This window comes from Eleutherodactylus coqui, chromosome 8 (genome assembly GCF_035609145.1).
Source record: "Eleutherodactylus coqui strain aEleCoq1 chromosome 8, aEleCoq1.hap1, whole genome shotgun sequence".
Classification (NCBI taxonomy): domain Eukaryota; kingdom Metazoa; phylum Chordata; class Amphibia; order Anura; family Eleutherodactylidae; genus Eleutherodactylus; species Eleutherodactylus coqui.
The window spans coordinates 128,285,615-128,312,683 of record NC_089844.1 but is presented as its reverse complement, the minus strand read 5'-3'; the positions used below and the strand labels follow the sequence as shown (position 1 = coordinate 128,312,683).

Genomic DNA, 27,069 nt, shown 5'->3' with positions numbered 1-27,069 from the left:
GTCTCCCAACAGCACCATAGTTTATAGTACTGTGGGGAAGTTACAGGTTCCCTTAAAGGGGTTAAAAATGCACTTCAAGCGACTAAGCTCTGCGCCAAATACATTTACACGAGAAACTCAAAATCTACAATAAAGTGATATTTTCAAGACTGCTTGGAGGTTATGTGGATGAGGAGGCAGCAGCAAGACAATTTCAGAAATCTGCAATACTGAAACAGCAGTGATGCAGTACGGCAGTAATACGAATATACCCTGCAGCTTTAGGCCTCCTTCACATGGGCGACAAAGTCGCACCATTTTGTCACATTGCTACAATTCACATGTATGTGCAGCCCATGCTTTCCTATGGGTTACTTCACACATGGGATCTTGCATGCTACAAAACATCGCAACAAAAACTTTGCGGGTCCGGCGATATGCACGCGACTCGTGAGGTTTTGTAGCCCATGTTTCCCTATGGAGCCTTCCTCTCTGTTGCATCACATGAAAACATGATTTTTGAACGGTGCAATGCAAATGCAACTTTGACAGTAGGAAATCCTACTGTCAGAGCCGTAACCTGAGGCCTAACTTAAAAAAAAAATTTAATTTAATTTAAAGGGGTTGTCCCGCGGCAGCAAGTGGGTCTATACACTTCTGTATGGCCATAATAATGCACTTTGTAATGTACATTGTGCATTAATTATGAGCCATACAGAAGTTATAAAAAGTTTTTTACTTACCTGCTCCGTTGCTAGCGTCCTCGTTCCCATGGTGCCGACTAATTTTCGGCCTCCGATGGCCAAATTAGCCGCGCTTGCGCAGTCCGGGTCTTCTGCTCTCTTCAATGCAGCCGCTCGTGCAGAATGCCGGCTCCGTGTAGCTCCGCCCCGTCACGTGCCGATTCCAGCCAATCAGGAGGCTGGAATCGGCAATGGACCGCACAGAAGAGCTGCGGTCCACGGAGGAAGAAGATCCCGGCGGCCATCTTCACCGGTAAGTATAGAAGTCACCGGAGCGCGGGGATTAAGGTAAGCGCTGTGCTGTTTTTTTTAAGTCCCTGCATCGGGGTTGTCTCGCGCCGAACGGGGGGGGTTTGAAAAAAAAACAAAAACCTGTTTCGGCGCGGGACAACCCCTTTAATACAAACACACACACACACACAAAAAATCTTAGGAGCGCTGCTCAGGGCCCCACTGCAGCTTCTTCCTGATCCCTGGCACTCTTGAAAAATCGCCGCCTCCTGGAAGCGCTGGCTGTGATTGGCTGACGCTTAGCCAAATCACAGCCAGCGCTTGATGAACCAAATCGCAGCTAGCGCTTGATGAATGGCTAAGCGCCAGCCAATCCAAGCCAGCGCTTCCAGGAGGTGGGGATTTTTTTCAATCCCCAGCCAGAAGAGATGGAACATAGTGCCGAGGACCAGGAAGATGATGCAGCAGAGCCCTGGACAGCGCTTCTAAGGTGATGTATACTTTATTGTCTTCTCTCTTCAGCTAGGACTAATTTTCAGGGTAGGGTTTATATGTCAAGCATCCCCCCTGCTGAAAATTCTCACATGTGGTGCTACAAATTTATGTGACTGTAGCACCACAAAATCACAGTATCACTGCAAGAAACTGCAGTAATATCGCACAGACCAGCGATACAATACTGCTGCAATTTTCTCGTGGCGATGCAGTGTCGCCCGTGTGAACGACGCCTTAACAAGAGCTGATAGTATAATTTAAATGGATGTTCAGTATACGAAGAAACACTAAGATGTCTTCTGTTAGCTAAGTAGCACTTGGTCCTAAAAGGTTTTGGGAGGATCAATACCCAGCAGGTGAGTGAATAAGCAGCAACTTCAATGGATTCTATAATACAACCACATGATATACAAGGGAGAAGCAGAGTTTGGTTTAGGGGTGCGGGGTATCCAGAGAGGCGGCCTGGCTGCACTGATTTACCACCAACAACAAAATCACTGATGCTGGAGATTTGTCTGTAACTCAGACAGCACCAGGATATTGTTGCTGGAAGTAAACACAAGTCTCACCTCTCATGAGTACAGAGACAGCACACTAACAACATGCAATAGGCAAGACGGCACATTGACCATTAATGAACCCTGATCAGACCCCAAATTTGGGAGCATGCGAGCAAAAGGCAAAATCCAGTCACCTATTAGGTAGAGGAATGACATAAGAGTCCGTGATGGGTTTATACTTTGTATATACCATGCATTGCTTTCTGAATAATGGTATATATGGTCCAAAGTGTGTGCACAGTAACAAGCTGGGGGGTAGTTTGGTGTACATTGCTGCATTGTGAATACCACATAAAAACACTAACTCACAGTAAACTCCACTTATCAGAGGTCACACTCCCACCAGATTGCAAGTGAATGTAATCAGACGTACCTCGATAGCTCACATTTCACACGGGGGTGGATTTGCCGTGGAAATTCCGCCCGAAATTTTGATGCGGCAAATACGCATGCGACCGCTAATCCCGGGATTAGCCAGCCATGTGGACGAGATTTCTCAGAAATCTCGTGCACACGGGACAGCAAATCCGCTGCGGCAAAGTTGGCAGAAGCCGCCGCTGCGGCACAGATTTGCCGGCCGCAGCATGTTCATTTTTTTTTCTTCTTCTGCTGTGGCCGCGCTCTCCTCTATGGGAGCGCCGGCCGCAGTGGAAGAGCGAGCGGCCAGGCCGCTTTAAAACCGCCGCGGGTTTTGAAGCAGCGGTTCTTCTGGCAGAAATCACGCAGTTTTTTGCTGCAGCCAAACCGCCAGATTTCCGTTGAGAATCTGCCCCGTGTGAACCCAGCCTTCAAATATCTGTTCTTGATCTTTCCACTGGACCGATGCACGCCGCCTTTTTTGGATCTCGGCTCCTAAGAAGAAACGTGTATCCCAGATCGGATCTGGCATAGATTATACACAAGCGTGTCAGCCCAGGAAGGCCAAGCCCCCTTAAAGTGACGGACAGTGGCAGACAGCAAAGTCACAGATTTTTGTGTAAACCCAATTTGGGCAAAAATCAGTGTTTTGTTTTGTTTTTAAAACCAGAAAGTGGCATAAAATGGTTTTATGAATGCCCCCCTTAAAATGCTGTACCCTAGTCAATACACCATGAAGTTGCTGAAATTGGTGCATTAGGAAATGAAAGTCACACCTGCATCACCTACGTATTGTTACCAAATTAAAACCAGGTGGTGAAACCTTTTCCATTTTCTGATAGATTATGCTGATTGTCTGTGCATGACTAAGGGGGCGGCAATCTTGCCTGAGCTGCAGTTAACAGCATTTAGAACTATGCTTTCCAGCAGTCTCATTGGTCAGTCACACAATGAACAGCAGGAGCCCACTGACTTCATAAAGGTGTCTTGTGGACACTGTGCAGGGAGAGGGAGGAGGTGAGCTGTGACCACCACCTATTGTTAATGGTGGACCCTCTGGTCTCTTTATATAGGCGTCACCCTTCATTGTAATTCTGCCTGTGATAAGGAGATGACTGCTGAGCAGTTCTCTACAGAACAGGAAGGGTTAAGGCCCATTTACACAAGCCAATGATCGCTCAAAGAGTGACAGCTTTGCGCGATCATTTTGCATAAACCATTAAGTAGTTACTCAGCTACTTAAGAGCAATTAAGTGTGCAAATGAAGCCCTAGCTGAAAGCAGTTAATAGCCGGAGGGCTCTTAAGGCCGGTTTACACTGGACGAGTGTCGGGCAAACGATGCCCAACACTCGTCCCTGTATCCCCGCGCTCCTGCACTGGAACGGCGGCTGTTTAAGCTGAACGATGAGCGATGATCTTAATCGCTCATCTTTTAGCAGCAGCTATCAGCACTCCCCGCTGAGAACTGCTAATAAGGCTGAAAGATTTTCGGTTTGGACTGAATTTAACAATCAGCTAGCAGTGCACGAAAAGTGCACGATAGGCGTGCATTTAGACGCAATGATTATTGCTAAAATGATCGTCGATTAGTGATTTTTTTTTAGCGATCGGCTGGTGTAAATGGTCCTTTAAGCTGCTTTCACGTTGGTGCTGGAACCTCTATTCAGCTGTTTGAGTGCAAATCTGGCGCAAAATGCTGGAAGGCAAAAGTCCTGCAAAGTTGTTGGATCCCGCAAAAATAAACGATAATCGTCCAGCGTAAACCTGGCCAATGCTGATTTGTTCACTTATCGTTCATTTTAGGCTGGCTGCCCACAGGAGAGTTCCGCAGGGATAAATCTGCTGTGGACCTCGCATGACACGCTTGCTATAGGAGAACTATGGAAAGCGCAGCCCGACATTCACGAGCGGAGAATCATAGCGATTCTCCACTTGCGGGATTCAAATTGCGGCATGCTGCCATTTGCTGTGATTCCCCACGGTGAGCCCATTGCTCCTCCCTTCTCCCCCGCAGCGGCCCCATCCTGGCCGTGGACAGGCAGCCCTCTGCAGGCATAAAAGTCATTGTTGATCTTTTGCCAGTTCTGTGGTAAACTCCATGGTTCAGCTGTTAGCAAACCATTAGCAGCCATTTCCGCACTCTCCCAACAGACCAGCGCTGGACTGAACGGCGAAAATGATGAAAAAATGTAAATGATTATCTGCATGTGTAAAGGGACGTTGCAAGAAAGCAAATTACTTGTTCCAATCATCGTTTTGTGTAAAATGGACCCTTCGTGTCTCTGCTACTAGAGATAGATTCCACAAGACAGGACAGAAAGATAGAAGGAAGCAGGACCTCTAGGGGGCAGCATTTTAGTGGGATTTTTCAGCAAAAAAAAACAAAACACTTTGGTAATGTGAATCGCACTTTAGGTTAGTTATCAAAATGGCAAAAAACACGCAAGCACAATTTTGCTGAAAGAGCAGTGCCTATTTAAGAAAGCTACAAGTCAACTCCAAGCATATCTACCCTGTCCCCTACTCAAGCCGCTACTAGCCAGAATGCAGAACACTCCGCTCACACTTCTACATTGACAGATCCAGTTTCAAAAAGATCAATGTAAAACGAGCCTCTAATCTAAAAAGTGTGTATTCATCAATATGCACATAGCAGATGACACGCACAATATCTGAGTTGAGAAACTGAATAGCCCAAGCCTAGCTTGCACTTCACTAATCCCAGTTGTTGATGTATATAAGAGCGAATGGCGCCCACATCTATAAAACTCTACTCTTTGAATTAAAGGTTTTTAGTCTTTACTAAAACTTTTTACTTAGGCTGTGAGTTGCCTGGAAAGCCCCTTTAAGAAGACATGACCAAACTACTATTGATGACTTATCCTCAGGATAGGTCATCAATAGTCAATTGCCCCTGGTCTACTGCTTGAGATCTCGGATAAACCAGCTGTTCCGGTGCCCGTCAGTGCCACTACACACAGCAGTCAGAGTGGAAGCCACTGCTCCAACCCCTGTGTAGTGGCCATCACTTGTAACTACATGCTGGGGTCCTCATTGAAATTAATGGGAGCTGTGCCTGCAGATACAAGTGCTGGGGTTGGATCAGTGGTTTCCGCTGCAACTTTTGCCTAGCGGTACTGACAGCGACCTCTCAGAACAGATGATCCGCAAGGATCCCAGGTGACAGAATCTGGCCGATCAACCATTGATGGCCTATCCTGAGGGTAGGTCATTAATAATATTTTTGCCTAGAAAGCCTTAATCTGACCCCAGTTTGAGGCCTCATTACAACTCCATGTGCATACTGCCATACAGCAGTGCACTACAAATCAACAGTACATTTATCCAGTATATGAAGATTTGTATTTTGGTTAAAAAACTGCAAACCAACTGATGTTAATGCAGAAGGATCTGACGGTGGGATTATGCAAGCTTTAGTAAAGCCATACATTTTTGGCACTACAATGATCGCTTGAAGAGCACAGGCCAAAGAAACCCCAAAACAAAAAAAAATAAAATGCTACCAGCGAACATCTCGTTCTTTGCACAAGATGCCCAGGGCATGGTCTAGACGGCATGTGGGACTTCTTAAACCGAGAGGTCAGGAACTCCGCTCGCATCCAAGTGTCATATGTCAACTATTTGTAAAGAATGGCAACAAGTGCTTTCTCAAGCCACAGATTAAGTATCTGCACACTGACAAGCAAGATGCTGAAATACTTCATACCAGACAAAGTGATGTAATAGAGCAAACTGAAAATGGTGCTATCGGTTACATCCAACAGGTATTCCGAAGAGACTAAGGAAAATGAGCAAATAGACCGCTTACAGTATTAATCAACGATCAGCAGCTACCTTTTGATACACTACTATCATGACGTGAGGCACTTAGCATGTATATGGGTGGGTGTGCCCAAAAAGTAGTCGCTAACATTTTATGCATATGACATCAAAAAAATCCATCACCATCGTAGGCCTGCATCACGAAAAGGCCACCGACTAAAAAAGGACCTATGACTGCCAGTTCAGGTCAGCAGGACTCTAAGTCATACTTGTAATAAAAAAAAACAAAAAACAAACACTCATAATAAGCTGGCGTGGAAGTGGAAAAAAGCCAGAAATAAAATGGTAACACCCAATTTCACTATGTCCTCTATTTAAAAGGGGTCTTCTATTACTATTTATGACCCATTACCCTTTAGGTCTTATCGATCAAATATTGATGACCAATCCTAATATCCTTTAACTACTTCCATTCTTTAGAAGATCTAACCTTCAGTGTGGAGTTTTACAAAGTAAGCTGTATCTAGCTCTAATGAGCAATAAGACTGGATCCTACAGATGCCCGCTACACTTGGTACATCAGATAGCAGAGCTGCTATTACGTAACACTAAAACATTTGCCTGCATATCCAGTAGGATACCACTAGTGGACACAAAAGCCCGACAGTGTCCACACATGTAGCAGTAGTGAGCCACACTACGATTGGTACAAACGGCGGCTGTACCGTTTGTTATCAGCCACGCGTTTCACCTGTCCAAGCATGGTGGTCAAAAGCCACATAGCAAAACCATATGGATTTTACTGCAGTGTGGCATTGTCATTCTTCACGTGTGATCCGCTAGTGCTAAATGTACAACCAACCTTATAGTATTGTAGTTACAAAAGGTTCACCTGTGAGTGAAAAACCACATATATACTCAACATTGAAATCAACACCAAGAAGGAAAAGTCGTGGAGTTATGGAAATCACAGAATTGGTAGACATGTAAATGATATGCAAATGATGAAAAAATGGAAACAAAATATCTAACATCTTGATTTCTTCAGTATTGAGTGGAGCACCACACGCAGATATACCGATGCTTGGAAGCTTTTGTATGCCATCTTGGAGGTTAGTAATGGTAGTTTGAGAAATGTTCTACCACACTGAATGCACTCGGGCACACAAACCATCAAGATACACGGCTGGCAGCTTCCTTTACAGTTACCGACCAGTGACTTTTCAGATGTGCTCGATGGGAGTCAAGTCCGGAGTTGCTGCAGGCCATGGTAGCATGTTTAGGCCATTCGGGCTACTTACAGGTACATAACATGCAGCCTGGTGTTATGAGACACTTTGGAGACATGGGCGTACCATTGGTTCCACAACCAAATCAACATAACGTTGAGACGTTTGTGTACCCGAAATAGGCTAGAGGGGTACAGCTACTGTAAGTTATGCCGTACATTGGACCGGTGTGACAATTCCTCGTGAAGGCCTTTTTTATAGTCTTCAAATGACTATAATCAATCTCTGGCTATCACTGTTTTGGACAGAAAAGTGGGACTTCTCGCTGAAGAGGACATTATCTCTCTTGCTCAGCACCATGCTAGCCTTGGAGAGCCGTGGCGTGAGGTCAATGGAACACCTAGCTAGCCCGGTGTCTCGCAAGCACCTTCTGATGCTTTGTGTAGACACTGCCCTAGGCTTGGGATGGGACATCCAATTTCACTCACGATACAGAATGAATCACTACGCGTCATTCTTCTGATAAGACAATCTGTCTGTGCAGCAGTTCGCCTTCGTGACCCTCCTGCTGTCATTCAACTTAGTCATTCTCCCAAACACTAGGACACGCTACGTTGAACAGTGTTGACATCTTGGTCTACATGCTTAGAGATCTGCTGGAGTGATATACCAAGGTCTCAGTTCAAGGATTCTGTCCCTCTCAGTTTGCAACATGTGGCGATAACTGGCAGATGGACAGGCAGGAGGCATTGCACAATCATTCCACAAGACTTAGATTCTTGAGGTTTCATGTGGCTGAAAAAAAGCTGGCTTTGACACAATTGAAGCCCCTCCCACATGCCACAGATTGGAGTCAGCTACTTGAAAATGTGATCATTTGCATAGGATAACAAAAACAAAAACGCACACACTTAGTACCTTTTCTTTAATACACTTTTGCAATTTCTTCCTATTTTTAAGATCACTGCTTGCTGAAGCACTTTTGCTTAGGGGTAACTTTTACATGGACCGATAGTCACCCAAGTATTCGCTCAAACGAAGGATTATGGATGACTACCGGCCCGTGTAAACACAGAGCTTACCAGGGCAACTAAACCACAATTGCTCACTTTTCAGAGTCACTCCGTTTTCAGCTCACTTGAATACAAATCGACTGTTTGCCCGTTTACTGTGAATGGAGGTGGGCTGCCGGAAGAGATCTCCAGCATGTTCCATTTCCATTCAGTGAGAGATCACACCTGTGTAAAAGCACAGGAGCAATGATCGCTGGCATGACCGTCGGGTTTTTGAGAGCCGACTGTCCTCCACTGTAAAAGTAGCCTTAAGGCTCATTTAGACGGGATTAGTGTTGGCAAACGATGCCCGACACTCATCCCCGCACATACTAGCTCTCATGCACCTGCACAGGAGCTAGTATCGCTGGCTCACAGCGAGGCGGCAGGAGGAGATTTCTCTCCTCTCACTCCCCTGCCCCTCTCCATTTCCTTAACATAGCGGCTGTTCAGTACTGAACGGCTGCTATTTACACTGAACGATCTGCTCATCGTCCATAAATGATGGACGATGAGCTGATCACTCAGTGTAAACAGCAGCTATTCAGTACTGAATGGCCTGTATGTTATGTCACATATCTCCTGCAGTCTCCCCGCTGTAAGCCAGCAATACTAGCTCCCGTGCAGGTGCATGAGAGCTAGTATGTGCAGGGATGAGTGTCGTGCATCGTTTGCCTGACACTCATTCCATCTAAATGGGCCTTTACACCCAGAGGCTAAAAATTCACACAGACCAATTTCATGCAGATGAGGGTTTACTACAATGCTTCCAATGTGGATAGTCTCTTACAGCTAAACACAACTGTAGCACATATACCGCTATCTACAATCCTAAGAGTTTGCAACAAATGTATCAAGTATAGATCCTCAGCCATTACAATACTTTAAATCTTTGTACAACCCCTTTAACTTTACCCCTATACACAGGTTAGGTGATAACTTTGTCTGACTGCATGGGACCCCACTGATGACCAGAATGGAGGTCCTGGCTCCCAGTCTGAACAAAGCAGCAGGCGATCATGCACCCAGGCGTTGACGATCAATTCATTTTAAATAGGACAGCCAGAGACATCAGAGTTCGGGGTCCTTCACATAAGCATATGCGTTGTTACGGTCGCCTGCATGCACTGTAAAAATCGCGTGAATGAAGAAAAGACTCGATCAAGTACCGAACTCAGCGTTTTCTCATCCATTCACACAGCCGGATGCAACACATTGGCGAAAAGAAATCCACAGCAGCCCGGAAATCCCTCACTCGGTATAAATCCTCAGAATGACTTCAAATGCCTAAATGGAGGCACCTGTAAGCTTTCCCGAGTTGGACGCTGCTAAACTCCCTCACCCCTTTTTTTCCCAGCTCCCGTAGGAGTCTATGGGAACCGGCAGCGTTAAAAAAAAAAAAATCGGTCATCACAATGAACACATTGGAAGCCAATGCTTCAGATGGTCACGATTTTCGGCCAGCGTAAAAACGCGGCTAGAAAGCTGCATACAAACGCTCAAGTGAATAAAGCCTTTAAGCGCGCAGTCGAGTCCCACTGAATAGAACTGAGCAGCAGTGTGCAATTGGAGCTCCATTCATTTGGGGACCCTTGCTCTTGTGATTGGTGAGGGTTCAAGCACTCAGACCCACCGATCAGATCGTGTGGGCAGGAGATAACTTTAAGGGCAGCTTCATACAGACATATGTGCAAAAACGTACACACTAGCACAATGAATTTGCACCATGAACGTCTTGCTTTTGCATGTATTTTTGCGCATTTTACTATTTTTTGCACCTACAGTGGGACACTCCCATTCTGTGATTTAAAAAGGCTATGTAGTCTGATTAGTCGCAAAAACGAAAAGTATGCAGGCATTGCAATCAATGGGTTCTATTCTCTGTGCATGCAAAATTTAAAACGCACAATACGCAAATGCGTTCATGGCAAGTTGCCCTAAATCTGGGAACCACCATCTAAATTTCACCTGTGGTGACTATGGTGTGAAACTACTAATAAATAAGAAGTAGTGGTAGCAGCAATGTTGTAGATTTAAGCAGAAGTTTATTTCATTCCATCCAGGTACTACGTTTCGGCCTTATGGTCTTTTTCAAGCGTGCGTGAAGGCTGAAACGTAGCACCTGGATGGAAGAAAATCAAACTTCAGCTTAAATCTACAACATTGACGCTGCCACTACTGGTCATTTATTGGATGTGACATGTGGTTCAGGATCCATATACTGTGGCTTTAGCCTAAGTGTTTCCCTCGCTGGATGCAGCTTTGATTGAGTGCTGCTGATAATTTCTCCTTTGCTCCTACGGTGTGAAACTAAACGCTTACTGCCAGGTTTCCGCACAGATTGCAGTTTATCGCTGTGGATCCCGCAGTGCAATACTTTGTGATCAGCCTATTTTCAAAGTTCCCTTCTAACAAGTAAAAATCATCTAAAGTGGGAAACCCCTCGAATCAATTGCATTCTTGAAAAGGACACTATGACCACAAAACAGCATCATAAACTATGACGGGGAGCTAGAAGAAGTATTTTTTATACTCACCTGTAGTATAAGCTGATGAAGTTCAAGTGGTCTGAAACCGACTCTTTTCAGATTGCGGTGTGCATGCTCTCCCACAGAAGTCTATGGCAGAGCAAAGCACACGCACCACTGTGTGAAAGAATCAGATTTTCAGACTGCGAGTGGACTTCACCAGGGAACAAGTTATATTCCCCAGCTCCCTATAACGCCCCCGAACAGCACCATATAGGCCGCCTGCACACGGGCAGAAATCCCGCGGCGGTATTTCCGCCGCTGAAAGTCTGCATAGGAGTGCATTACAATACGCACTCCTATGCAGACGGCCGCGGTTTGGCCGCGCGAAATCTCGCGCGGCAAACAAACCGCGGCATGTCCTATTTTTGTGCGGGGCTCGCACTCACCCGGCCGCCGGCTACGGTCTGCGCATGCGCCGGCTGCGCCGCAGCCGGCACATGACAGAGCCGGGGCCGCCAGGCGCCGGTGAGTACGCGCTCGTCACTGCAGGCTCTCGGGTTGGGTCCTGCGGCGAGAATTCTCGCAGCCGGATCCGACCCGCTTGTCTGCAGGCGGCCATAGACTTCGTTTATCGTGCTGTTGGGTGGAGACATGGCCCTTCGAAGAGTCTCACCATTCCTAGAGGAGCAGAACTAGTTTTCTGTTTTTCACAAGTCAAAATATGGCCCCTTTTTAAGACAGGAATTGACACCTACGACGTGTATGAACAGACCAAGAGATCTATAATAGAGACGTCTATACAAGGCATAATGTGAATATTGAACATACCAGTGTACAAAATTGTGTTTGTGCATTACGGCCAGGCCAGCAGCAATTTCACATGCCATACGCTGGAGCAGCATGATCTCTGTGTCTCCATTCAATTTCTCCTTCTCGTTACTTAAATAGGTCTTCAGGTCACCCTGCAAAAGAAAGCAACATATCATCATCAGCTTGTTCATCTGCTGATTGCACTTCAGAGATGCTTAAAAAGCAGCAACTAAATACATTACTTAGATCTAATCAGTCAACAAGGTTATTATTAGTAAAGTTGTACGGCTTAATAGTCTTCAACTCATCAAGTTTCATGCCTCAAATAAGAATTCTCCCCGAACGCACGCACACAGCACCATTCCTTTTATGGGTAATTGGAGGTTCTATTCACTTATATCATATACTTGTACCAGACAAAGTAATTCTGACAGCCATAGCATGGGCATGAAGAGGAGAGGCAACGCTGATGAGGAACAAGGGAGTCAGCAGCACTCTTATTAGCGTGGCAAGAGCTCTAAAGTGAGGTGTCCTTATAAAGCAGCACACGAGGTACGAGAGAGATTCCCATCCTATAGCCTTTCAATGATCTCATATGGTGCTGAGCAAAGTTCAAGAAGTTCTTCCAACTGGAAAAACCCTGGGTGACATCCATAAAAACTATTCAGCGAGGCAGGGAAAACCAGTTATTCACCATCGAACCTTCACGGTTATGTTTTATATAGTTGAAGAAACCAGAACCTTTATTGTTAACACGAAGTTAAAGTGAGAAGTGAGGGAAGCTGCACTCATGGCGTGGCAACATCCGGAACACATTTGGCATTTGCCATGCAGAAAGTGGCACAAAGACCCATTGCAAGCAATCAGATTCAAGGTTTTCTTTTCGTAGTGCAGGTAAGAAAATGACAGATGTGTTCAAGATGTTGCCGCGCCATGAGTGCAGCTCCCCTCACTTCCCAAAGCCCAGCATGACTTGGTTTTGAAACCTTCTCTCATATAAAAATAAATAATAATCAGGGAAGGGGGAAGTTAACTTAACAATCCACTATTGTTGGAACATCCGCAAAATGGTAAACTGATCACATAGGGGTGGATTTGCTGATCTTGCGTAATATTTTTAGGCAGCGGAGAGTTTTGGTGCATCTTTAGACCACCAGAACTTTAGTGCAACATAAAACCTTTATTTTTGGCTTATTTTAAAAGTTTCCCACACAAATACTATCAATGACCTAATCCTCAGGATAGGACATCAATAGTCAACTAAGGGTCTGACACGCCACACCCTGGCCAATCAGCTAGTCGGTTACCATCTGTCAGCACCACAATGCCCGGAATAGCATGTCAAGAAAATAAGCAATGGTCTGACCATAAAAAGCCCCAGTGCTCCATAGTGTGGGGACTTCTGAAGGTTGTCTGAAATGCGCATCAGGGGTCTAGTCCCCACACTATGGTGGACCTCTGTGGAACCTTATGCCATTAATAGGTATTTACAATGCTTAGCATGACACCTGTGATATGCACTTTACCCTTTTCTTCTGATTGGGTGCTATACTGGGGATGCATTGATAGCCATTGCCCTGGACATATCTAGTGCTATACATCTATTTGAATTATGCTTTTAAAGATTCATATCATTATGTGGGAATTTTTTTTATTTAATGTGATTTTCAGATGGAAAAAAATAACCAAGATAACCCTCGCTCACGTGTATACAGTCTAGCTAGATAATGAATGCACTATATCTATGCATCTATAAAAAGGCTACCTTCACATCCGTACTGGAGGCTCAGTTCAAAGCCCTTGATGTAGATCTGGCACAAATAGCATGTCATCTGGGAAAGTTCAGGCAGCATACACCAGATGACCTCCATTATAGTCAATGGCGTTGGTCTGCCGCTGTTCGGGTTCAGCAGTTGTGGCATTTTAGTCATTTGGCTCTGTCATGTACACATTTTCGCTACATGTGATGTGGGTACAAGTGAAAGGGGTTAATCTATTTTCACTCACCTCACCATAAAGGCCTCCAGCACACTGGGGTATTTCGGGGCTGTGTAATTCCACGGACAGCACGTGGCCACATTATAACCTATGGAGCTATACACCTGTTTCTTCATGCAGACCAAAGGCGCACATGAAAAATAACTCATGGCCAGTCAATGAGCTGCGCCCGTGTATACTGGACAGCACATGGACTTGCATTTGTGTGCTGTGCAATGCGAGTGGCACCCGAGTCTCTTTTGCGCAACTCACACTTACAACCAGTGTACACCTAGCTCTATGAAAAGGGAAATGTAATAATACGTTCGTGTGAAGGAGCCCTTAATTGAACATCCTATTACACATGCGTCTATTTCGTGCGTCATATGCTGTACCAATTTGCCATAGGCTCCTACGTTGCCCCTCACACAATGCACAAAATACGTGTGCTGTAAAGATCGAAGCATGTTCTATCTTGGTGCGCATACACGCCGAGATAGTGCATGACGACCTGCAGCACACAGCAAGTAGGCAATATTATTGTGTATTTGCTGCGCGCCACTGTGCGGCACACACCGAAATATGCTCTATTGAAGCCCGCCCTTTAATAATAAATAATAATAATCTTTATTTGTATAGCGCCAACATAGACAGGGGGAATACAGAAGAAAAAAAAAATTATATATATATATATATATATATATATATATATATAAACACCACGGTTACATAGTAACCAGTTGATGGAAACAGTAGGGGTGCGGGTCCTGCTCCAACGAGCTTACATACTACAAGTAATTGGGGTGAGACAGAAGATAAAGGGGCTGGAGATGTGCACGGTATGGCGAGGTGGAGAGTGAGGGATGCCATACACAGACAATGGTCAGACATTGGGCAGTGTGATGGCAGAATCGTTATGACTGCAGGAGCGGTTTATGATGGCTGGCAGGGATTGTAGTCACTAGGGCAGAGAGCATGTTATCAGGCGGAGTACAGGGGGGGTTTGTTTAGGGAATGCGGTACGCCTCCCTGAAGAGGTGCGTTTTTAGAGCACGCCTGAAGTTCTGCGAGTCCTGGATTGCTCGGGTAGCCTTTGGTAGTGCGTTCCAGAGGACCGGTGCTGCTCTGGAGAAGTCTTAGAGGCGGGAAAGACAGGTTCGAATTAAAGCGGCGCTCAGTCTGGTTTCATTAGCAGAGCGGAGAGCCCAGGCTGGGTGATGGATTGAGATGAGGGAGGCGATATAGGGGGGCGCTGCGCTGTGGAGGGCTTTGTGGATGAAGGTAGCGAGTTTAAATTGAATTCTGTATTTAACGGGCAGCCAGTGCAGTGACCGGAACAGCGCAGAGGCGTCTGAGTAACGGCTGGACAGGAAGATGAGCCTGGCTGCCGCATTCAGGATGGATTGGAGAGGGTAGGGTATGGTACAGGGGAGGCCGATCAGCAACGAGTTGCAATAATCGAGCCGTGAGTGGATGAGGGCAACAGTAAGCGTTTTTAGCGTGTCTATAGTGAGAAAAGAGCGGATTCTTGCGATGTTCTTGAGGTGCAGCTGACATGTTCGGGCAAGAGATTGGATGTAGGGGGTAAAAGAGATAAGAGTCAAATATGACCCCAAGGCAGCGGGCATGTTGTCTAGGAGTTATGGTGGCGCCACACACTGAGATGGAGATGTCAGGAGGAGGTCGGTTAGTGGAGGGTGGAAATACCAGCAGGTCAGTTTTAGAGAGGTTTAGTTTTAGGTAGAGAGAGGACATGGTGTTAGACACAATGGACAGTTAGTGATGTTTTGGAGGAAAGGTGCAGAGATGTCACGGGAAGAGGTGTATAGCTGGGTGTCATCAGCATACAGGTGGTACTGGAGGCCAAATCTCCTGATGGTTTGTCCAATAGGGGCTGTGTAGATAGAGAAAAGGAGGGGGCCGAGGACCAAGCCCTGGGGAACCCCAACAGCAAGACTTGAGCATTTCTGTATGTGAGACGCCGGGTCACAGTGGGGAGGAGCCAAAAACTGGGGCGGGGTCAAACATGGCGTGATGGGCACCATGGAGTACGCTAATACTCGAGCGAGCATCAAGCTCGGCAGAGTACGTTCGCTCAACTTTAGTGAGGATGTTTAAATCACCTAAGATGAGGATTGGAACTGCTACTTGCATGGACAGCGAACGGAAAGGCCGTAGCGTATGTACCTCAAATGATGGAAAAGTGAGTGAGGGTAAAGGGGGGATAACCTGGCAGGTACATTTCGGGGAGAGAAGAGCACCTACTCCTCCGCCACGCCTGTCATCTGGTCTCGGGGTATGGGAGAACTGCAGGCCATTGTAGGACAGTGCAGCAGGGGAGGCCATGTCAGACTGCTGTATCCACGTTTCTGTGAGAGCGAGCAGATGTAAAGAATTAGCAGTAAAAAAAAAAGTCGTGGATGGTGGGGAGTTTATTACATGCTGACTGGCAGTTCCAGAGCGCACATTTAAAGGAGTCAAGGGAGCATCATCTGCCCTTCCTTGTGCAGAATCCAGGCTCCTGCGTCAAATGAGGCACTCTTATCCAAGGGATGCTAGCCCTCTAAAACCTCACCCCCTTGGTCATCTGATGCCCGGACAGCAGCGAGCTGTCAAAACAAATATTCCTGTGCAGAATTGGCTCACATCACTAATAGGAGATCCGGGTCCCAGCAGCCAAAACTTGTCAGAAGCAGAAGCAGTGCTAGCTGCCCAAACCTAAAAATCTGGAGTTATAATTAAAGATTACAGGCTCTCCCCTTCCCAGCTGTAAACTTCTATATGTAGAAACCCCCTCCTGCTGCGCTTGGCCTGTAAACATCTCCCTCTCGCAGCATCGCTTGTGTAATGGAGTTCTCCAGCTTCTAGTGTACAGCTATACACCATGCCTAGTAGGAAATCTGTTAGAGGCTGCCTGCAGACGGGCGAAGATTCCACGGCGGGATTTCCATCAGAATTTCTGCCTGTGGAAGCTGCCATAGGATTGCGTTAACAAACGCGATCCTAGGCAGACGGCCGCCATTTGTCCACGCGAAGTCTCACGCGGCAAACAAATCGTAGCATGCTCTATTTCTGTGCAGGGCTCGCAGAGCCCCGCACAGAAACCTCACTCCCCGGCCGCCAGCTCTGGTCTGCGCATGTGAACAAAAATCTGTAGTTACAAAACTTCTAATAATTCAAAATAGAAAGTGAATTAAAAAGGGTGTTTTTTTTCCCCCTCCTTTCAAAACAGGTTCCCCATGCAACACAACAGCCGTATACTCCTCTCCCAGCTGCCCGCTGTGTAAAGCGCTATTACTCTAGGTCTTCCCCGTGAGGTCATGTTCACAGGCTGCAGCAGTCTACTTACGGGAAGTCACAAGCTGCTGCAGCCAATGATGGAGCTCCGTGCGCGATAGAGATTTCATTGGCTGCTGCAGCAACCCCCGACATCCAGTACACAGGCTGGCCTCAGCTTTTAAACAGACACTGGGCACGAGGGACCGAGCAGTGGCACGGAAAATGCAGGGAGACGGATGAAGCGTGTATATCACGGTTAGGTTGTTGCATGGGGAACCGTTTTTTTGACAAGGAAGAACAAAAAAAAACAAAAAACGTGGGAATATAAAAAAGTAGGGATAATATTTCTGCTCTCTTGGATTCACTGTTGAAGATGTAAACATTTACAATGAAGCAATAACCATGACTTTTAAGCTCGATTCACCACTAGATGGCAGCAAGCGACGGTTTTCACATCTAAGCAGTTTGGAGTAGTTTTACATCCAGTTTCAGTAAAATAAGGTTCTCAGGGTATACAATTTGCTGAACAGTCCCTATACAAGTTAAGAAGCAACCAAATACTGAGAAGATTATACCTGTCTTCTCTTAGAACAGCATCACCAGGTGCGAAGAAGTGACTTAAGAATGTATCATCTACATTTTATATTAACCAACTACCACGGGTTACTGGCACATTCTGTTCTTTACTTTCAGATGGTAAATTGTTAAGATTGCATTGTCAGTACATGAATGAGCGGCCATCGTGCCTGAGCTACAGTTAACATATGTAAAGGGAGGCTGGGGGCGTGAGCTGTGACACAAGCAAAAAGGGGTTAAAAAAAAAAAAAAAAAAAAAGTTTGCAAAAAATTATAGCAATCATCCGAGTTGGTGTCCGTGCAGGAAGCTAATTTTGCAGAAAAAAGGTATTAGAATCGTATCATTCCAATATCTCTGTAAAAAAACTAAGATCTAAAGCTTTGTTATACACTAGTGTCATTGGTACAGAGGGTACGGGGGGAGATAAAGCATACTTACTGTATACAACTATACTGATGATATAGCCGCTCTTCTCCCCGTTGGCCCATATGACCTCTGCTGTACTGAGCTGAATTCTCCAGCAGACTGGAAGTCAGTCTTTATTCATTTCTATGAGACTGACTTTGTGGCGCTCATAGGAATGAATAGAAAGTGTCACTTTTGGAGATCACAGCCGACGTGATGGGTGCAATGCAACTAGTCACAGTGCGGGGGGGGGGGCTCACGTGGGACCGGAGCGGCTATTTCACATCGTATTTCGTGAATATGTTCTCTCCTAGTATGCTCACTGTATGCCAACAGGACCATAAGGAAACAATAAAGTTTCACAGGGCTTGCCCCTTTAAAGGAGCTGCTTTTTTTTTTACATTTTTTTTTTTTTTAAAGAACTTGAGTGCAACCTGTGAAACCCATTCTAGGACAGGAGAACTCCTATACAGGCTGGAGGGGGAAGGGGGCAGACTGTGTCGACAGAGCCTAATGGTATACTGACAGGGGAAATCATATGTAGCCCAAAGGCAAGAAGGTCTGGGCGGAGCCCAACTGCTGATTTTATAACTGTGCAGCATTAGGCTCCGCCCCTACTGGCTGCAAAACAATTCTACCACCAGTTTTCACTGGTTGCCCTGATGGCTACTCCTAGACAAGCTCTTTAAACTGATCTGACAAATTCCATCAATCTGTAATAGGATCTGTCAGGGTTATGGAACATTTATGGCACAAACAGTCGCTGCAGACAGCTATTTTCACCATCAAGAAATGAACCTGGGGGGAAAAAAAATAATAAAAACTTCTTAAACCTGAAATTATGTAATGTTTGTAAAGCTCTTAACCCTCACAGAAGTTACTTTTAGGTCAGCAGACAAAGCCTATGGTCTGTACTCAAAATCTACATTGAGTGAAACCAGTGGGTTTAACCTTTTTAGGGATTTTATTCATGTGGTGGTTATACTGCCCTATTTTTTTCTTCAGCTACCAAAGTTATCCTCCTGTAGTAACAGCAGTCACTAAGCTGATCAGGGTAATGTAGCGGAAAAATTTTTTTTTTTTTTTTTTATTTTTTTTAGGTACTATGCGCCCATTGGAGCACTTTGCGGCCTGGAAAGGAGAAGGTAGAAGCAGTTAAGAGACACTTCTCACTTTTCCTCCGGGTGCTTGGTGGTGTCTGACAGCAAATTGCTTGATTGCAAGAACAGCGGCTTTAATCCTGCGCCGTATTTTTACCATTAGCTGCGATTAAAGGCCAGGACCAAGTGCCGTAAATTTACGGTGCTTAGTCCTTAAGGAGTTAAAATTCTTCTTACCAAACTCCATTTCATTAACGCCTTTAAAAAACATTTTACATTAAGGTGTGAATAAATAGCAATATTACTGCCAAGTCAGTCTGACAACACCCTAAATAAACCCCATCTTACCCATACACGACACAAACCATAATGCTCAGAGTATAGCTACACTGCTTCAAGCACCGGTCCAACCAGAGAAGCCTTGTCAGTTTCGGTTTAGCCGTAATATAAAACTTATCTTGGAGTCTCAAACTGAATCGGTCACTGTGGCCAACCAATCACAGCACAGCTTTCATTTTCAGGAGCAAAGTAAAAGACAGTTTTTTTTAAGGATTGCCATCATAAATCCACCTCATTAAAAGGGGTCTTCCAGAACCAAGATGCTAATTGCCTATCCTCTATTTGATCGTTGGGGTCCACTATCTAGAACGCCTGCTAATCAGCTGTTTGATGTGGTCATGACCCTTGGAAGAGCACCGCGGCCTCTTCACTGTATACCAGGCACAGCGCAGTACATTTAATAGCCATTGTTCCTGGTATAGCAGCCTAATCACTTTCAATGAGACCGAGCTGCCCTGAGGCCATGTGACCACTGAAGGAGACGTCACATGGTCTCTACAATCAGCTGAACAGATTGGGTCCCAAACAGAAGACTCCTACTCATCCGATATTGATAACCTATCCTAAAGAACAGAAATATTTTTTTTTAAATGTAAAACACGAGAAAAAAAAAAAAAAAAAAAAAGAAACCCCACCCCTCTTTTCCCATGAAGCAATCTTAAAAATATTGTATTGCCATGTCTGAAAAAAAAAGCTCAAACTAATTAAGTATTACATGGTTTATCACATAATGCCAGATTTGTATTTATTCTTTTAGTAACCACATCTCCCTATGAAAATGGAGTAAGAGGATCAGACAAGCAGCAAAGACAGCCCAAAGATCTACACCTATCCAAACTTGACACGTTGCTCCGACATGTCAAAAATGTGAAAACAGTGGGTTACCCTTTGGAATCTGATCGATATACCATGGTTTTACACTTAAAAAGGGACACTAGCTTATAAATAAGGTTTTTTTGTTTGTTTCCATAGAATTACATGTTTGGGCTTAAATGTCATTCTGAAGTCTTGTCTCCTTTTCCCCTAGCTCGTTGTCCACGGGGAGGGGGTCTGAAGAGAGGCGAGTATTACCTCTTATTCTATGCCTTGCTCAGGAGTGCACCAAAAAGAGGTCTACAGGCACATGACGACATTGCTCTTCCTCTTCACGAATCAGACCACACATGGAAAAAATTGTGCATAGTTTTCAGCACAAACACTCAAAACATCGGAGCTTGAACCGGTTCAAAGGCAATTACAGTAATAAATGCAATGGGTGGACTACAATACCTAGAGAGATTATCAGGTTTAGTTTAGAATACAGATGGCTGAAGGGTGACTTAATAACCATGTAGAAATATATCAGGGGACAATACAGAGATCTCACCCATTATGTATGCCCAAAAACTGACCGTACGTCCAGAAGAAATAAGGATTTCTACACAAACATAAAAGGGGATTCTTTACTGTAAGAGCAGGGCGACTATGGAACTCTCTGCCTGAGGACGTGGCAAAAACATAAAAAGTTTAAGGGCCTGGGCAAATTTCTTGAGTGTAATATTAAAAATTCTATAGTTGCTGGAAGTCGGGAACAGATAGATATTTTCTTCAGGAAAATGAGGAAAATTGGCTTCTACCTCATGAGGTTTTTGCCTTCCTCTGGATCAACATTGCAGAATAGTAGACAGAACCAGATGGAGATGCGGTTTTTTTCAGCTTCACATACTCTTGTTAACTATGCCAGGATGCGCCATAACTTTATGCTCATGGAGGTCTGACATCTAGGACGTCACTGAGCACCCTTAGCACTGCATCCGCTTAGTTTTTCTCCTGTGTGGGAGAACTTTTAGCCACCCCTGCGCAGAAACCACTAGCACGGTCCCAATCCAGCAGGACCCACACCGATCACACTGAGGGCATGTCCTAGCCATATGACATTGCATTATAAAATGGGATTAGTCCTTGATTGTAGGCCATTGTTTGGATCCACACCATAGGGATAATATATTAAAATTGGCATTTCAACAACGGGTCTTAATATTTCCATCAGTGCACCCAATATATGAAGGGGCGCCCCTTTTACACATTACAGCAGCATCTCGACAACTGTGCTCCTACATAGAAGTATGCTCACAGTCCAATCTGGTGGGCATTTCTGGTATAATCTACACCAGTTTCTGGCAAAAATTCGGCATAAATGTGTCGGTCTAGGGTCTAGAACAGTTGAAGCGGCTAACGTAAATATGTAAATATGATAGTAAATCCCCCACAGATGGCATAGGAGAGTCAGCGCAACACTCAGTAAAGTGAATTATGAATAACCATCTAAGGTATTGTTCTTGGTTTTCTCAGCTGCGCCTGCTGAAACACGTCATCTTAGAAGATAATTGTATTTGTTACCATAGAGAACCTGTAGGCACTATAGGATACAGTAGCATGCGTGACTCAACCTGTTTAGCTCATCTTGTTGTGCAGGTCACGTTTTACAGGACTGACAGACTAGGTTGCAGCGCTCGCTAAAGTTAGTCACTTGTTAGTAACTACGGGCAGAGTTTGAAGAATGTTAGAAGTGTATTAGCAAAACAGAGGGAATAGTTTACAGTCATAGCCAAAGTTTTGAGACTGCCACAAATTTGTTTTTCACCAAGGTTGCCGTTTCAGTGTTCTTAGATCCTTCCGGCTGTATTTACATGCTCGATGCAAGTTTGGTCTGACATTCTCGGGCGCACACATACACTCCATGTGCTGTGCGAGACACCGAACATTACATCTGCCATTCCTGTGCGAGAGTCAAGGGCTTCATCAGAATCAATACTGTACAGGGATTTGACTGCAGAGGCATGGAGTAAAGTCATGCAATTTTTATGAAGCCCCCTTCAAGCAGTTTCAGATATTTGAAAGGATTGTCCGGAGAAAAGGTTAGCTCTACCAGGAGTCCCGTGCCATGCCAATAGTGAAACATCCTGAGACCATTCGATGTGGGGTTGCCCTTCATCCAAGGGAGGGGGCTCAATCACAATTTTGCCCAAGAACACCGCTCTGAATCAAGTAGGGTACCTAAACATCCTACAAGAGCAACTTTCCCAACTATCCAGGACCAATTCTGCAATCAACAATGCCATTTCCAGCATGATGGCGCTACATATCACAAGGCAAAAAAATGACAACTAAGTGGCTCAGTGAACAAAAAACATTGACATTTTGGGTCCACAGCCACAAAACTACCCAAATCTCAATCCCACTGGGAACCTGTGGTTAAATCTTAAAAAGCATGTGGACAAAAAACAAAATAGAAGTTGCAATTAATTCCAAGCACTGATCAGAGAAAAAAAAAAAAAAGCGGGTCAACACTGTAAGCTGTATGTATGTCAGTCAAATATGTAACAAAAAGTATGAAATGCTTAATTTGAACCTTAGTATACCATAGAAACATTTGACTGAAAAAAAAAAAAGAAAAAAAAACAACTTTTGGCCGTGACTGTACTTGGTCATAAATAAAGATATAAAGATGGCTGCCAAGGTACAAATTCATAGGCATAGGTATCAAATCTTAGCTCTCTAGCCAGTGTGCAATGCCAACTCTCAGCATGCACTGGGATTTGTAGTTTTGCAATGCCTGACGTGTCATGGGAAGGAGACCAGTGAAGTAGGTTATAATCTTAATCATCCACATTAAATAGCTCTTGTATAGTATACTCAGGATATACCACACATATGGTGTATATAGAGAGATGCTGGATTCAATGCAGAAACAGCATTGTGATTAGAACTGTATGCATATCTTTATGTAAAATGAATGCTGAGGGAAAAAAAACAAAACTGTATACCTGCTCTTAGGACAGGATAGGGAATGAAGGCATGAAAATACACATATGCAACAAAAAAGTAGTAGACACGAATAGGTGACTGAACATTATACGTTTGCTATTTGAAGGCTAATTTACCAAGCTTACCAAACCTATTTAGGCCGGTCTAAAGGCTACACAGCAACATAAATCCCACAAGTCTTTATTCTCTATGGGGATAAAGTCCCACGCAGTTACAACTACTGCAGACATTTCTAACATTGTTTTTACGTTAACGTGTAACCATGGCCCTTTGGATCATAAAAGAACTTCCGACATGACTCACAGTAGACCTGCGACAAGTCACATTATAATTGTATTTACCAAGTATTTTTATAGTAACTTACCAAGTCACATATCTCAAATACCATGAGATAGGGCAAGGTCTCCAGACAATGCCCAACGCACTGCACAATGTTCGGATGATGCAGGTAGCTTGGGGAAAAAAAATAAAAACCCATGTGATAAAAATGCTCTGGCACAGTGTGTAGGTTCACAAACACGCAATTTATAACACTGTATTTTAGATTAAGGCCTTCTGCATACACGGGTGGGTCGGACGCTGCATACAGGATTCCCGTAACAGAGTTCGACCTGATGCCTGGCCGGTAACCCCTGCTTACCTGTCCCGTGGCTTCTGCAGACGCTACAGATGTACCCGCTGGCACTCCGTCATGCATGCGCTGTAGCCGCTGGGTGTGTGCGACGTGTATTCTATGATACTTCTGCAGTGCTCACTGCGGAAGTGCTGCGGGACGGACGGCTTCCATTGACTTCAATGGAAGCCGGCCACGTGTAATCCGCACAAAATTGCAGCATGCTGCATTGAATACTTTGGACTGCATTTGCTGTGGGGTCCGGAGGCAGACGCCCGGTGGACTCCGCAATACAAATACGCCCGTGTGCAGGAGCCCTAAATTTGCTCAATGAATATTTTGCCCATGCCTAACAGAAAGCTATTTGGCAGGCTATGTTCACATTTTTTTTTTGCCCATGCTTGGCAAACACATTCACAGATTCCTAAGGACACAACATATGCCAAGAGTGGCTTTCTGGCATACCTTTAGGGACATGCGTTTGTTTTTTTTTTTGTTACATGGGATCCTATGTTTGATGTATGTAACTGTACGGTATACAATTGCATACAGAGCATATGTTGGGAGATTCTCAGTGTATGAATTGAATGCAAAGCAAAACATGAACAAAGCCTTAGAGAGTGTTATTCTAAAGTGTTAATAAGTTAATCACTGAACTGTAAAGTGTAACTTACCTGTACGGCTCTCCATTTTTAATAAACTGATCTTGTTCCTTTGAATTTGCACTTGCTCTCAGTTCTTTTACTATCACTCTTGCTACACTGTTGTCTCTGAAGATCTCGCCCAACAGAACCTGAAAACACACAATGGGATTGAACTCAAGCTATACTGTGAAGCATAAAAACAGAAAGTAGGGACAGCCGTAACAGAAGAGTGAGCTCAGCTCTATACATTACACACCAGCTTTGATCGTTGCTCACTTTTAATGTTCAAGTTAAGGCCCATTTACACTCAATGATTGCTCAAAATTCGTTCAAAAGCCATTGTTTGAGTGATAATCGTGGTGTGTAAATGTTCCCATCTTTCACTCTTAAGGTGAACGATGATTTTTAGGTGAGCATAAAATCAACCGTTCAGCCAGAGAGAAGATAACACAGAAAACATGCTTTGTTTGCGGTCCATGGTGCTGTATTCTACATGGGAGACTGATTACATTGTATTCAGCTTGCAGCCCTGTGGCAGAACAAAGGAGCTGAATGCAGAGAACAGACCATCTGTTCTCTGCATACAGGTCCTGGAGGCTCATTTACATGCAAATGAAGGCGATAAGCTGCTAATGGACATTAGTGTCCATTAACAGCTTATGCAAAACAATCACTTAGAACCTATCTTTTGAATTATTACATTTGCGTGTAAATGGGCCTTTAGATTCCCCTCTTGCGCTAATTTAGGATTATATGAGGGAACCAATATATCCTGATGCTCAGCTCCCCATTTGATATTACATTCTGGTGCATAATAAGTAATAATAATAATAAACTTTATTTGTATAGCGCCAACATATTCCGCAGCGCTTACATAGACAGGGGGATACAGAAAGACAAAAGTACAAACATTACAGAACCACGGTTACAAAGTAATCAATTGATGGAAACAATAGGGGTGCGGGTCCTGCTCCAACGAGCTTACATACTACAAGTAATGGGGTGATACAGAAGGTAAAGGGGCTGGAGATGTGCACTGTATGGCGAGGTGGAGAGTGAGGGGTGATATACACATAGACAATGGTCAGACATTTAGCCGTGTGACAGCAGAAACAGTATGACTGCAGGAGCGGTTTATGATGGCTAGCAGGGATTGCAGTCAGTAGGTCAGGGAGCATGTTATCAGGCGGAGTACAAGTAGAACTAAGACCATCGTATATACTCTCACTGAACTGTGAACATGGGTTCACAGGAGAAAGCCTGGGTAATTTTACATTTTCTGTAACCTTTAGGGTTCTGCTACTGTTGTAGCCTACAAGACAGGAAAATGTTTCTTTAAAGTTATAACATAGAATATGGTATAACATGGTGATTGATGGGTGTAACCGCTCAGACACCTGCTGACCTAGAGAAAGAAGGGACCAATGATCCTTTATTCTGGCAATCAGTGGTAGTCCTGGCAGTGAGATTTCTACTGGTAAGCAATTGCACACACCACTAGTTTTAATGGTGGTACTATGTAATTCTGACTCCATTATGGAACAGGGAGACAGGAAAAAAAAACAAAAAAAAAAATCACAGGTCCCTTAAACAAACAAGGTGTAATGATAGCTTCACACACTAAATACACATTCACAGTTTTTCAATCGCTTGTGTGTTAAGACTCAACTTAGTGTTTACTGTAACTGTATAGAAAAGTGTTAAATTGAGGTTTACTAAATTTGTACATAATAAATTGCTCCTATGAAACACCGGCTTTACATACTTTGTTAGCTGCACAGCAGACTATCACAGATGACAAAAAAGAAATATAAATCCTACCTTGCCAAACGAGCCATTACCGATCTCCTGAATGTAGCTCAGGCTGTGGCGGGCAATTTGGAACTTTGATGCATCTAGAGGAATAGAAAGATGAAAGAGCCTTAGATACATACATAACACAAGAGAGAACTGGATCGAACTGTGTCTCGGCACAAACTAAGCACAAGGAATCTGAGATGTAGAATTGTGTCTACATTTAAAATGTTGCCTGCTGTGTGGGAGAAAAAAGGCACGAAGAAAATGTGGGGTATGCAGTACGGAACACAAGAGGACTCATTGAGAATAGGGCTATTGACTTGCAAAATGTGGCTTTCACCATGATCACATAGTAGCCTTTACAATTGTGGAATGAGGGGGCAACCACTTTCTTCTGTAATGCAGTTTATAAATCACATGGCTGTCACTAGAATACAATATCCTTTTCATGGCAATAAAAAAATTAAAATAAAGTATTTTATGATATCAGAAACCGTAAAACTGCTCTTATACACCCCACACCCATTAGCAGTATCACTTGTATTCATGGGCTGTCTAATATGGCGACTCAACCCATTTCACATGAATGGTGCTCATCTCCAAATCTGAACAGTCCACTTACAGGAGTAGTACCTGATGGCACACACAGTTTCACACTTATATAGCCTGTAAGATGTTACTATCAGCACTAGAATTCTTAAAGGGGTTGTCTTGCGAAATCAAGTGGGGTTATACACTTCTGTATGGCCATATTACAATCAGGAGGCTGGAACCGGCACACGTCATGGGACGGAGCTACGCGATGACGCGTACAAGGGGG

The 27,069-nt window shown here is 44.4% G+C and overlaps 1 protein-coding gene across 1 annotated transcript in view; it reads right to left on the bottom strand.

The window, feature by feature from the left end:
* The window catches only part of LMTK2 (lemur tyrosine kinase 2), a 94,282-nt gene that overhangs the window by 22,589 nt on the left and 44,624 nt on the right, over nucleotides 1–27,069 (bottom strand). Inside the window, exons 4-7 of the mRNA XM_066576388.1 lie at nucleotides 26,274–26,347; nucleotides 24,483–24,601; nucleotides 23,560–23,647; nucleotides 11,730–11,863 (exon numbers count right to left, since the gene is read on the bottom strand). Of these exons, the coding sequence (XP_066432485.1) occupies nucleotides 11,730–11,863; nucleotides 23,560–23,647; nucleotides 24,483–24,601; nucleotides 26,274–26,347 (415 nt within the window). The remainder of the gene's footprint in view (nucleotides 1–11,729; nucleotides 11,864–23,559; nucleotides 23,648–24,482; nucleotides 24,602–26,273; nucleotides 26,348–27,069) is intronic.